The following is a 12,010-nucleotide window of genomic DNA, read 5'->3' as shown; positions in this document are numbered from 1 at the left end:
GATATTGTACATGAACATTAAAAAATAAACATATCTCTTACAAGCTATTTCTGATTATTTCAATATTTTGCCCAGAATTCAGTTGTGCTGCCAATTGCCTCTTCTTTCAAATTTTTATTTCGAAAAAATTTCAAACTTACAGAAAAGTTTCACTGAACTCCCACATACATTTAACCTAGACTCACCAACTGTTAAGATTTAGCTACATTTTAATTTCTTCTTTCTCCATATACTCATACATATATTTTTGCTGACACACTTAAGAGTAAGTTGGAGAGGGGCACCTGGGTGGCTTAGTTGGTTGAGTCCCACTCTTGATCTTGGCTCAGGTCATGATCTCGGCTCAGGTCATGATCTCACAGTTAGTGAGTTCAAGCCCCATGTTGGGCTCTGCACTGAAGGCATGGAGCCTGCTTGGGGGTTCTCTCTCTCTGCTCCTCCCCTGCTCTCTTGCTCGCTCTCTCTCGCTCTCTCTCTCTCTCTCTCAAAATAAATAAACTTAAAAAAAAGAGTAGGGGTACCTGGGTGGCTCAGTCAGTTAAGTGTCTGACTTTGGCTTAGGTCATGATCTCACAGTTCCTGGGTTTGGGCCCCGTGTCAGGCTCTGTGCTGACAGCTCAGAGACTGGACCTGGCATCAGATTCTGTGTCTCCTTCTCTCTCTACCTCTCTCCCACTTACTGTCTGTCTCTCAAAAATAAATAAAAGTTAAAAAAAAAAGTAAATTGTAGATATCATGAACTTTTTACCCCTAAAACTTCAGCATGTATTTCCCCAAATAGCATTCTCTTATGTAATTACATTATAAGTATCAGATTCAGAAAATTTAAGTTTTACTATATACCAATGTTTAATATAGTCCAGACTGACACATCATCACCAAGTAACTCAATAATGTCCCTTATAGCAAAAAAAATTTTTTTTAAGTTTATTTATTTATTTTGAGAGAGAGAGAGAGAGAAAGAGAGAGAGCGAGCAAGCAGAGTAGTAGAGGGGCAGAGAGAGAGGGAGAGAGAGAATCCCAAGCAGGCTCTACACTGTTGATGCAGAGCCTCAAGTGGAGCTTGATCCCATGAATTGTGAGATCATGACCTGAGCCAAAATTAATGAGTCAAACACTTAACCAACTGAGCCACGCGGGCACCCCAGAAAAAAATTTTCTAATTAGGTATTCAATCCATAACCACATTGTGCTTTGGCTATCATGTCCATTTAGTCTATTTTATTTATTTTTAAGATTTTTAAAAATTTTAAGTAATCTCTCTGCTCAACATGGGGCTTGAACCTACAAACCCTAGATCAAGAGTCACATGGTCCACTGACTAAGCCAGCCAGGCACCCCGAGTCTTTTTTACAATGGAAAGTTCTTTGGCTCTTGTCTTTCAAGATTTCCTGAAAAAAAGTTTTATTTATCCACAGCGGAGGGGCAGAAAGAGAGAGAAAGAGAGAGAGAGAGAGAGAGAGAGAGAGAGAGAGAGAGAGAGAGAGAGAGAGAATTCCAAGCAGGCTCTGTACGACCAGCGTGGAGCCTGATGTGAGGCTCGATCCCAGGAACCATGAGATCATGACCTGAGCCAAAATCCAAAGTCAGATGCTTAACCCAATGAGCCACCCATACAGCTCTAGGCTTTCCTGAATTTGAGAAGCTCCTACCTTGGTCATTTTTTATGCCTTTTACACTAGTCAAGCCAACAGGACTTCTATTTGAGCACAGAAAAGAAGACTTCATTAACTTTGGGGCAATATCTGAAAAAGTTATGGTATATCATAATTTTATTGCCTGATGTTTATTAAAGGTAATCCAAGAAAAAGTTGAAATTCCAATGATTACCTTTTTCTCAAATACTTACCCAAAAAGGAAGGATGAACAACATCTGCTGCATCTTTTTCTAGTTTTAAAAGTTCAATTTCCAGGTTTTTCTACATTAGGACAAAAAATAACACTTAGCTCATGTGGAATGCAGCACGAAGGCTTAAATTTTGGTAAAAAAGGGATTGTCTTTAACCTAGGAACACTGTGGGGGGTGGGGGTGGGGAGGTAGGATTTGTTACAAGAGCCGAGGGGATTTACTGCAGGTTTTCATTTTGGTGTTCAAGCTGGATCGCTGCTACTGCTACTACTACTAACTACTACTATGACTCTTACTACATAAATAAGCACTCATCCAGCTATGTACTAGACACTATTCTAAGTGCAAGAGAACTACCGCTGGAATCAATTACAATTTTTTTCCTGTACTAGAGGCAGAAAGCAGAAAGTCCAATAAAATTTACCTGGTAGAGTTCAGCTTGCATATTTGTGATCTGCTGTAGTCTGGAGAAGTTCACAAAGCAAGAAGCTGACTTCTTAGATATATTTAACATCTCCTATTGGTAAGTGAACAAAGAAAGCAGTATGTCACATAAAAAAGTTTCTGTGTGCCCTGGAACAGCAAACCCACACACATAAAACATGAGGATTTATTATGTGCAACACAGCCTCTGAAAAATGAAGTACTGAAGTATAACAGTAGCAGTGTGTATTTCCTGTTTTTAGAATCTTCACTATCACAAATCCTTCCCCTATATTTAAAAAATAATAAAAGTAAGAACTATTTCTTAAAGTACCATGCACATTACGTTTGCATTAGTGACAGCTTATCAGAGAAGACTGATAATGGTAAGAAGGTGGAGGCTGAGGTTGTTGGAGAATCACCTCTATACAAATCACCAAGACCTAGTCTCTGACCTTCCTGAGGCCAACATCAAAGAATTCCCCACCTTGGAATCACGTATGTGATGCATTAAAGGACTTCTATTGGCTAGAAGTCATTCATCCTGTGTCTTTTCACATTCTCATTAGATAAAAGAATGTTTTGTTCAGGTGTAATTATTTTTCTAAAAAGCTTACCTCTCTTCATCCTTTCATTCTATACAAAATATTGCTTGCATATATAGTCTTTTTAAATTTCAGGTTACTTCAGAATAAGATTATTGTTCATCTCTTGACTTCATCCATAATTTTCTATATCCTCTTCTTCTTTTCAAGAATGTTAGCATAGAAAAAGTTTAGAGATCTTATCGTCAAAGGAGTGGGAAATGAAAGCCCATGAATGAACTAAATGAACTAAAGTGCCTGTGTTTGTGCAGCCCATAAGCTAAAAATGGTTTTTATATTTTTTAATGTTGGGGAAAAATCAAAAGAAAAACAGTATTGTGTGACACATGAAAACTACATGAATTTCAAATTTCAGGATCCAGAATAAACCCAACTGCACCCATTCATTTACTTACTATCTTTGGCTTCTATCACACTACCACAGTCCAATTGCAACCATATGGATCTAAAATCCTCAGATACTTACCCTCTGGCCTTTAATAGCAAAAGTTTGCTGACCAATGATAACCAATTTTATAAGCATTTATTGAGTTAGGCCAAGGAAGATTCAAGGATGAATGAAATAAGCTCTCTGTCCTTTAATAAGCGCATGATGGATGAAAAGGAAAAGGTATTCTCATACTAACATATGTGAGAAAAAGGTGAATCTAGAAATGTACTTTCCTGTTGTCATCATGGAAGGTCTTGATAAATGCAGAAAATGAGAGCAATTGAAAGTTTTCTGGTGAAGAAGTAACATGATCATATAAAAAGTTAAATAGGGCTAGTATGGAATATAAAACTGATGAGATTGGGGGAAAGAAGGAATAGGGAGTGACTACTTAATGAGTATGGGGTTATATCATTGGGGATGACCAAAAAAAGAGTTTTGAAAATAGTTTCACAACATTGTGACTGTATCATGCCACTGAACTGTATATTTTAAGATGATTAAAATGGTAATTTTTGTTTTGAGTATTTTACCACAATAAAACCCCATAATTCTGGTAACTAGCCAACAAAGTAAACAAAAACAAAAACTAGGGGAGAGATGGGACTGGAGGTGAGAAGATGAGAATGTGGACTAGGTCAGTAGCAGTTAAAAAAGAAAGGAAGAGAGTGCCTGGGTGGCTTAGTGGGGTAAGTGTCTGACCCTTGATTTCAGCTCTGGTCATGATCTCACAGTTTATAAGTTTGAGTCCTACATTGGCCTCCCAGATGTTAGCACAGAGATTCTTTCTCTCCCCCTCTCTCTCCTCCCCGACTCAAGCTCATGCTCCCTCTCAAAATAAATAAATAAATATACTTTTTAAAAAATATAGGAAAGGAAGGCATAGATGTGAGTCCCTGGAGAGATGAAATTCATAAAACCTAGTTGATAATGGGGTACCAGGGATAAAGTCAAGTCAATGCTGACTACAAGGATCCTGGCTCCAGTGACTGGACAGATAGATATGCCATTCCATGAGGAAGATAACAAAAATATTTTACTAATGGCAAATTTGAAGATTGAGGGAATAAAGTATTAGTTCAACTTCATTCTATAAATGTATATCACAGCTGAAATTGAGGACAAATCTAATCCACTGCATTTCCATCATATAAGTAGAGGTAAATGAATGTAAAACATTTCCCATTTCTCATTTTAACTTAACTCATTCTCTGGTATCTCTCCATCCCTCCCTGTCTAATCTTAACCACACACATGGCAAACTAGTAAAACTGTTGGGTTCAACAGCAGGGTAATGGAGCTTAGCCAAAAACATGCAAGAGAAACCAGTGGGAAAATAAGAATGTTCAAGGGAGAGCCAAAAGGAGAGAGGATAGAAAGAGTAGCCAAATTTCTCTAGAAATAGAAATTCTGTTTCTATTTCTACAAAGAGAAATTCTAACTATTTGAGGATTGTGACTTAGCCCTATATCTTAAAAAAGAATAAAGAAAAAAAGAAAAAAGGGGGAATACAGAAAAGTCTTCACTGCTAATGGCTGCCATCAATATAATATACACTTTTAGGCCAGTAGGGTAAAGGGACAATGAAAATGAAAGGATCCTGAAAAAGAGAATCTGTGTAGGGTATTTCTGTTCATTCTGTTGCTAGGCACAAGAAACTGAAATCCAAGACTATTATGTCTTATGTGTAACACAAAAATCCTGAGGCACCTGGATGGCTCAGTCAGTTGAGTGTCTGGCTCAGGTCATGATCCCAGGGTTGTGAGATTGAGCCCTGAGTCCAGCTCTGAGCTGAGAGGAGAGCCTGCTTAAGATTCATTCTCTCTCCACAACCCCCCCCAATCTCTCTAAGAAAGAGAAAAATCCCCCATAACATTGTGCATATAATATATACATGTATAAACTTGTGTTGTTATGCCCAAGTTTGTAAAAATCACCTCAAATCACCACAAAACAAACACCAGAGACTGCTAGGGAGACCTGAGTCACACCTGCAAAAGCAAAGGGCCTTTATTACAAGCTTAAGCTCGGGCTCACAGCGTCCAGCTGACACGTGGCCACATGGAGAGAACCCCAACAAAGGCAGGGCAGGGCCTTTTATGCCTTTGGGAGGGGGAGTTACAGGAAATGATGACAGGTGTACAGTGATCCAATCCCTGCCCCCCCATCAACACAGGCAGTTGTGGGAGCCAATCACACCATCCAGAGCACTGACCAATCAGAGTGGGCCCAGGACGCCCCACGTGGGGTGTGATTAGACCCACCCCTAGAAAAGTCAAAGGTATTGAACGGCCTCCCCTGATTGGGCGCAGCAGGAGTTGTCCCTCCTTAATGCGCGCCCTTTCTGGAGAAGCCGGTGCCTTCCCCTTTAAGTAAAGGGGAAGGCTGGATTGGACCTGCGTCCGGCGGGGGAACGCCCCCCTCCCCCCCACGGCCTCCGGGCGCATCTCCACCACTGAGGTGCACCGAGGTGCACCGCGACCGGCTCCGGCTCCGGAAGGCTGGGACGATCTGGTGGTGAGGGCCGGATGGGACCTGCATCCTTACAGTGTCTGTGGGCATCCTTTCTTCTTTTTTTTTGTCCTTTCTACTAGATACTGAATTCTAGCTGAGGGGCATTAAAAGGGAGACAGTATAGCAGAGATAAGAGCAAAGGCTTTAAAATGGGGAAGGGGTTACAGAGGGTAACACTGAGAAAATAACATATATATAGGTCTATGTATGTATGTATGTGTGTGTGTGTGTGTGTGTGTGTGTGTGTATTCAATAGAGCTTGCCAGAAAAATATGTGGGACATAAGGCCACTAAAGCCATCCTAGGGCAAAAGTCAAAGCAAATACCCCATTTATCCTAGATAAATCATTCCTCAACAGATAGATCAAAACAGAATAAAGCTCAAACAAACTATGTTTTCTGGAAGAGTTATATCATATAGCAATTTGAAGCATTACTCTTAATTAAAAAATTTTTTTAAATGTTTACTTAATTTTGAGAGAGAGGGAGAGACACAGTGTGAGCAGGGGAAGGGCAGAGAGAGAGAGGGAAACATAGAATCTGAAGCAGGCTCCCGGGTCTGAGGTGTCAGCACAGAGCCTGATGCAGGGCTCGAATTCAGAATCCGAGAGATCATGACCGGAGCCAAAGTTGGACACTTAACCAGCTGAGCCACCCAGGCACCCTGCATTACCCTTAATTTGTAATGCACATGCTATGATATACACTTACGGAATAAACTAAAGAGATCATATAACACATATGATTGTAAGACGGTCTTAAAGAGAAACGGTTTGGCAGATCTTACCTGTAAGCAAAACAGGTAATATCTAATTAGTGCTACTTGAAGGACACTAGGAAGATCCTCTCCAAAACAACTTCCACCCCAACAAACAACTTACATATCAACACCTAAAATTCTCTCAGATGTTTATTTCTTCTACCAATACACTCTAGAGGAATAACTCCCAAATGTCTTACAGTATGAGTTTACCAAATTACTTTGTTACAGAACTAAACAATACAAGTCCGACTACTAGACAATCTGGTAGGAAGAAAACCCAGAAGAGAAGAGAGAAAGGTGAGAACTGGGGAGTGCTGTAGTTAGGTTTTGCCTATTTTCCAAGGCCTTCATCTGTACCCCTTTCCTTCCCCCAAATCCATAAGGTCTAGTTACTAGATCCTCAAGTAATCTACAAGACTCCAACAGAAGTTTAAACTCTTTCCAAATAGTTTCATAGTATCATCTATCATAGTTCATCATAGAGATGATAGATACAAGTATCAGAAAAGGCAGCTCTCTGATCTATTTCACTAGTTGAGTGACCTTGGATAAATTTGTTGGTCTTTTCAGGCCTTAGTTTTTTCATCTTAAAAACAGGGTATGGTAGGAGTGCCTGGATGCCTCAGTCACTTAAGCGCCTTGGGCTAATCTGCCTATTTTCTCACAATTACTCCTCTCCTCTATTCACATTCCAAGGTCTTTTGGGTCTTTTTTCGTATGCATGTACCTATGTATGTATGTACTGCCTTTAAAAATGCGTGCTTCTCCTGACGCTCTTTCTGCACCCAGCGCCTCCCGCCCCAACTATGCTTCATTACCTCACACCGACAAGTGTAGTTTGGGAACGTTTGTGTTGTAACTAGTTATCCGTATTACCCAACCCTGGCACACAACACAATGTAGAGGGCGGCATTCTTGGGTGAGAAAAAGCCGGGGGAGAATGGTCTTTATTATCTCTCACGAACTGACGGAGGAAACCTCGTCCGCAGACACTTGAAACATCACTTTCTTGGAGCCTGGCTTTCGCACAACCACTGCGGAATGGTCACTACTGTTGCCTGGAAGGGGCTCCACCGGCCTCTACTACAGTACGACCCCTAGCCAGCACTCACACACACCTCCGCGCCACCACCTCACAGCCATCTTCTACTGCCACCGTCGGCACCCCCTTAATGACATCATCGCCTCCCACGCACCTGAGTGACCAGCCCCGAAGCTACGAAACGGTCCAGCAGTAGCCCGGCAGCATTTGGCTCGGCCGCGCGGTCCCAGGGCGTCGGAGCAGCCATGGTTGAAAGCCACCCCGCGCCCGGTCGGCACGAAGAGTGAGTGGTTAGCACAGCGAACGCGCCGCGCAGCTAGATGACGTCACAGGGTGTTTCTCCCCGGGCGGAAGCCCGGGGAGCGCATCTCGGGAGAGCGCGGGCCGCAGGTCTTGTCTTGGCGAGCTGGCTGTGAGGAGTCGGAGGCGAGTCCGGCGCTCTCTGATCTTTCGTAGGCTCCAGCGGCATCCAACCTCGGAACAGCTGTGAAAGCTGCTGGACCTGGTGGTCGGGTTCTCTGTTCTCCCTTTTCTTCCTTGCCACTTTTAGTTGGCCCCCAAGATCTAGGAGTCGGCAGGAGGTGACGGCTTGGGAACGAGACCCAGCCCAGAGGCGGATGGGGTGCCTGGGTGCCTGGACTGAGCGGTGACAGCTGCGTTTCCTTTCTGCAGGGACCTGAGCCGCGGCCCTACGATGGGTAACAGTGCCCTCCGCGCTCATGTGGAAACCGCGCAGAAAACTGGTGTCTTTCAGCTTAAGGACCGTGGGCTGACCGAGGTGAGATTGGGAGGGGACCGACCAGGGAATTTAAAGGGAGAGGGACGGCGGGGGCGGTGAAGTTATTCGGTGAGGGATTCTCCGCGCTGTGAACCCCTTTCTCCAGTTCCCCTCAGAGTTGCAGAAGCTGACAAGCAATCTAAGGACCATCGACTTGTCCAACAACAAGATCGAGAGCCTACCGCCTATGATTATAGGGAAGTTCACTCTGCTGAAGAGCCTCTCCTTGAACAACAACAAACTGAGTATGGCTTTGGCGCCTGGGAAGCTTTTGCTAGTGATCAGCTGTTAAGAAGGGTGGTTTTCTCTTACAAGCTGATTTTTTGTTGTTGTTATGAAACCGTTCTGAGAGCTCAAGACGCAGGAGGAAGTCAGAGTCCTTAAAGCTAGCTCTTGTATTTACATCTACAAGCCTCCTCTGGTGGTATAAGAATTGGTAGTGACTTAATTTGGACTTCAAAGGGAAGACCATCTTTAGGATGTAATATAAACAGCTAATTTTGCTGCTATTAAGAAAGGGGGATGAAATGGGAAGGGGAGGGGCTTACAAGTCCCCCAAATTGCTGTCCGATTCTGCGGAGGTCCCTTTACAATAAGACCCCAACATACACATAAATACTTTCCTGCATTTTGATGACACCCTCACTTTCTGAAGACTGTGTTGGTAAAAATGCAATACGTAAAATTGTCACAACGTGTAGGAATTCTATGTGTATTAACAGGAGGTGTATCAGGTGGTCATATAATTTTTATAAACTTCATCAAAGGTATTTTTCAGCTGTAAAATTCAGGTATTTGATTTTTTTCGTTGCCAGCTGTTCTTCCCGATGAGTTATGTAATCTGAAAAAACTAGAGATGCTAAGCCTAAACAACAATCACTTGAGAGAGCTACCATCTACCTTTGGGCAACTGTCAGCCCTCAAGACCCTGAGCCTCTCTGGGAACCAGCTGCGAGCCCTGCCACCACAACTCTGTAGCCTACGTCACTTGGATGTGGTGGATCTCTCCAAGAACCAGATTCGGAGCATACCTGACATAGTGGGGGAGCTGCAGGTCATCGAACTCAATCTCAACCAGAACCAGGTCTAGAGCTTAAGAGTTATTTTCCTACAGCATGTGGGTTATAGTCTCCTGTATAATGTTATTCTCTAAACAGTAATCGTGGAGCTGGGTATGAGGCTACATGAGAGGTACAGTCTATAGCCTGTACTAATTTTAAAGCCCAAAGTGCCATGGAATTAGTTGAGACACTGGTGCATTTGTTGTGCAGGTGTTTTTAAGAGAGTGAGATAGGTAATGGGGTGAGATAATTTCAAAAGTTAAGCTACTGTCTCACAAATCTTGAAGTATTCTTCAGATCCTCCCCAAATATGCCTCTAATCATCTAGCAAGGAGCTATGTCAAGAAGAGTAGAAAAAAGGCTTTAATTCATAGGTTCTTGAAGTTGGACAACAGAGATAATTCTTTGTCCCTTTTTTGACATCTTTGTCAAGTGTGTCCTGCTTTTACTGAACCATCATCCCTGACTGGCTTTCTGGCAATAGCCCATTTCATTATTGGACAGCTTTAATTGTAGTATTTGAAATTTGTTTCCACTACTTTGGAAGCTCTTTGGTTAATATGCATCTGACTGGAGAAATAATCTTTGGTCTAGACATAAGTCTTAAATGATAAACATTAAACATGGTGAGAAGTGGCCTTTAGTTTTTTTAGCGCCTACACTTCTAGATTTGCACAGTCCAATCTAGCAGTCACACACTAAAAATCATTTAGATTTTAAAGTTAATTTCCTCTGAGGCCTCTAGCTGTATTTCAAGTGCTTAAAAGCCATGGCTACCTGGATTGGCTACATATAGAACATTTCAATCATTGCAAAGTTTTATTGTAGAAAACTGTCCTAGGGGCACCTGGCTGGCTTGGTCGGTTAGGCATCCGACTTTGGCTCAGGTCATGATCTCACAGTTCGTGGGTTCAAGCCCCACATCGGGCTCTGTGCTGAATGTTTGCTCAGAGCCTAGAGCCTGCTTCAGATTCTGTGTCTCCTTCTCTCTCTGCCCCTCCTCTGCTTTAGCTCTCTCAAAAATAAATAAATGTAAAAACAAACAAACAAAAAAACTGTCCTAGATTGCAGTAATCTTACATTATGATGAAATCCAGTCTATGTCTGTGGCCTCACCTTTTCCTTTATTCCTGTGTGTTCTTGAGATTTTGGGGGGGGGGAATTATGAATATTTGAAAAAAATGTATGGAAAAACATTGTTCAGTAACAAGTACTAGCTGCGCACTCATTCCATTCACCTAGGATGATGCCCTATAATCACTGATTCTGATTTTAGTGTGCACCAGATTAACCAGAAGAGCTTGTGAAGAGATCACTGGGTCCCTACCCTCAGTGTTTCAGGTTCCTTAGGTCTGGGATGAGGTCTGAGAATTTACATTTCTATCAGGTTCCCACATGATGGTCTGAAATGATACCAGGCAGAGCAAATATAATTTGGTGACTTGGAGCATTTATTGGGCAATGAGGTGAATAAATCAGACAGTTGCTTGAGTGCATAAAAGATTGGAGCTACTGAGAATGGACATGCTGAGTTGCTTATGATGGTGACTCATGCAGATACAAATGTTGTACTAAAAATTGGACACAAGAGCACCTGTGTGGCTCAGTTGATTAAGCAACCAACTTTGGCTCAGTCTGAATCTCATGATTCTGAGTTCGAGCCCAACATGGGGCTCTGTTCTGATAGCTCAGAGCCAGGAGCCTACTTCAGAGTCTATGTCTCCCTCTCTCTCTCTGCCCCCCTCCACTCACACTCTGTCTCTTTCTCTCAAATATAAAATAAAAAAATTTAAAAAAAGTTTTTAAAAGTTGGAACGGAGAAGTAGACTAGATGTGAGCAGATATGAATGTAGATACAGACTTTCAGGTCTTAACAGAAGTGATGGCTTTAAGGTTGGACTTGAAAAAAAGGTAAAATATTAAAGACTGCTGCTTGAAAAATGTCCATAGGAGGGGTGCCTGGGTGGCTCAGTTGGTTGAGCGACTGACTTTGGCTCAAGTCATGATCTCACAGTTCATGAGTTCAAGCCCCACATGGGTCTCTGTGCTGACAGCTAGCTCAGAGCCTGAAGCCTGCCTTTGTATTCTGTGTCTCCCTCTCTCTCTGCCCCTCCCCCGTTCTTGCTCTGTCTCTCAATAATAAATAAATGTAAAAAAAAAAATTTTTTTTTAAAGAAAAATGTCCGTAGGAACAAGGCAAGGAGGAGCCGAAAACCAGGAATATTTCAAAAGAAAAACCTAGTACTTAGGTACCAGAGGGAGTTTCAAAGAAGTGGTAGCAAAACCAACAGGGAATGAGTACAGTGAGTGAATCCATGACTTTGATAATATAGTGGTCAATATCTGTGTAGAAATAAAAGATTGGCAGTATGTGCACCAAAATGTTTATGATGACAGATTGGAAGTAACTTTTTTCTTTAAACTTATGTCTCAAATTTTCTATAATGAACAGTGCTTTTATTAGATCGTTTGTTTCTAAAAAGCCATTGGTGACCTTCAAAAAGCATCTTTTTTCCAAATAAATGGAGGAGTAACAGAAGCTAGA

General features: G+C 42.1%; 2 protein-coding genes across 9 annotated transcripts in view; one reads left to right on the top strand and one right to left on the bottom strand.

Annotated features, from left to right (window-relative positions):
- HAUS2 (HAUS augmin like complex subunit 2) overlaps positions 1-8,065 on the bottom strand; it is a 27,547-nt gene extending 19,482 nt beyond the window's left edge. For all 3 annotated transcript variants that reach the window (XM_029952046.1, XM_029952048.1, XM_029952049.1), the window contains exons 1-3: positions 7,781-8,065; positions 2,274-2,366; positions 1,850-1,919 (exon numbers count right to left, since the gene is read on the bottom strand). In XM_029952046.1, coding sequence (XP_029807906.1) covers positions 1,850-1,919; positions 2,274-2,366; positions 7,781-7,873 — 256 coding nt within the window. In that variant the 5' untranslated portion in view covers positions 7,874-8,065. The remainder of the gene's footprint in view (positions 1-1,849; positions 1,920-2,273; positions 2,367-7,780) is intronic.
- LRRC57 (leucine rich repeat containing 57) overlaps positions 5,615-12,010 on the top strand; it is a 25,324-nt gene continuing 18,928 nt past the window's right edge. For 4 of the 6 annotated variants that reach the window (XR_003913404.1, XR_003913403.1, XR_003913402.1 and 1 more), the window contains exons 1-6: positions 5,615-5,824; positions 6,813-6,881; positions 7,574-7,909; positions 8,299-8,404; positions 8,511-8,649; positions 9,220-9,488. Coding sequence is in view for 3 of the 6 variants with exons in the window: in XM_029952043.1 (XP_029807903.1) it covers positions 7,872-7,909; positions 8,299-8,404; positions 8,511-8,649; positions 9,220-9,488 (552 nt within the window). In the remaining 3 variants the exon portion in view is untranslated. Of the gene's footprint in view, positions 5,825-6,812; positions 6,882-7,573; positions 7,910-7,953; positions 8,208-8,298; positions 8,405-8,510; positions 8,650-9,219; positions 9,489-12,010 lie in introns of those variants that run through there. The other 2 variants (XM_029952045.1, XM_029952044.1) reach the window with 2 other exon arrangements.

The sequence above is a fragment of the Suricata suricatta genome, chromosome 9, assembly GCF_006229205.1.
Source record: "Suricata suricatta isolate VVHF042 chromosome 9, meerkat_22Aug2017_6uvM2_HiC, whole genome shotgun sequence".
In the NCBI taxonomy this organism is placed as follows: Eukaryota; Metazoa; Chordata; class Mammalia; order Carnivora; family Herpestidae; genus Suricata; species Suricata suricatta.
This window is presented reverse-complemented; position numbering and strand designations above follow the sequence as displayed.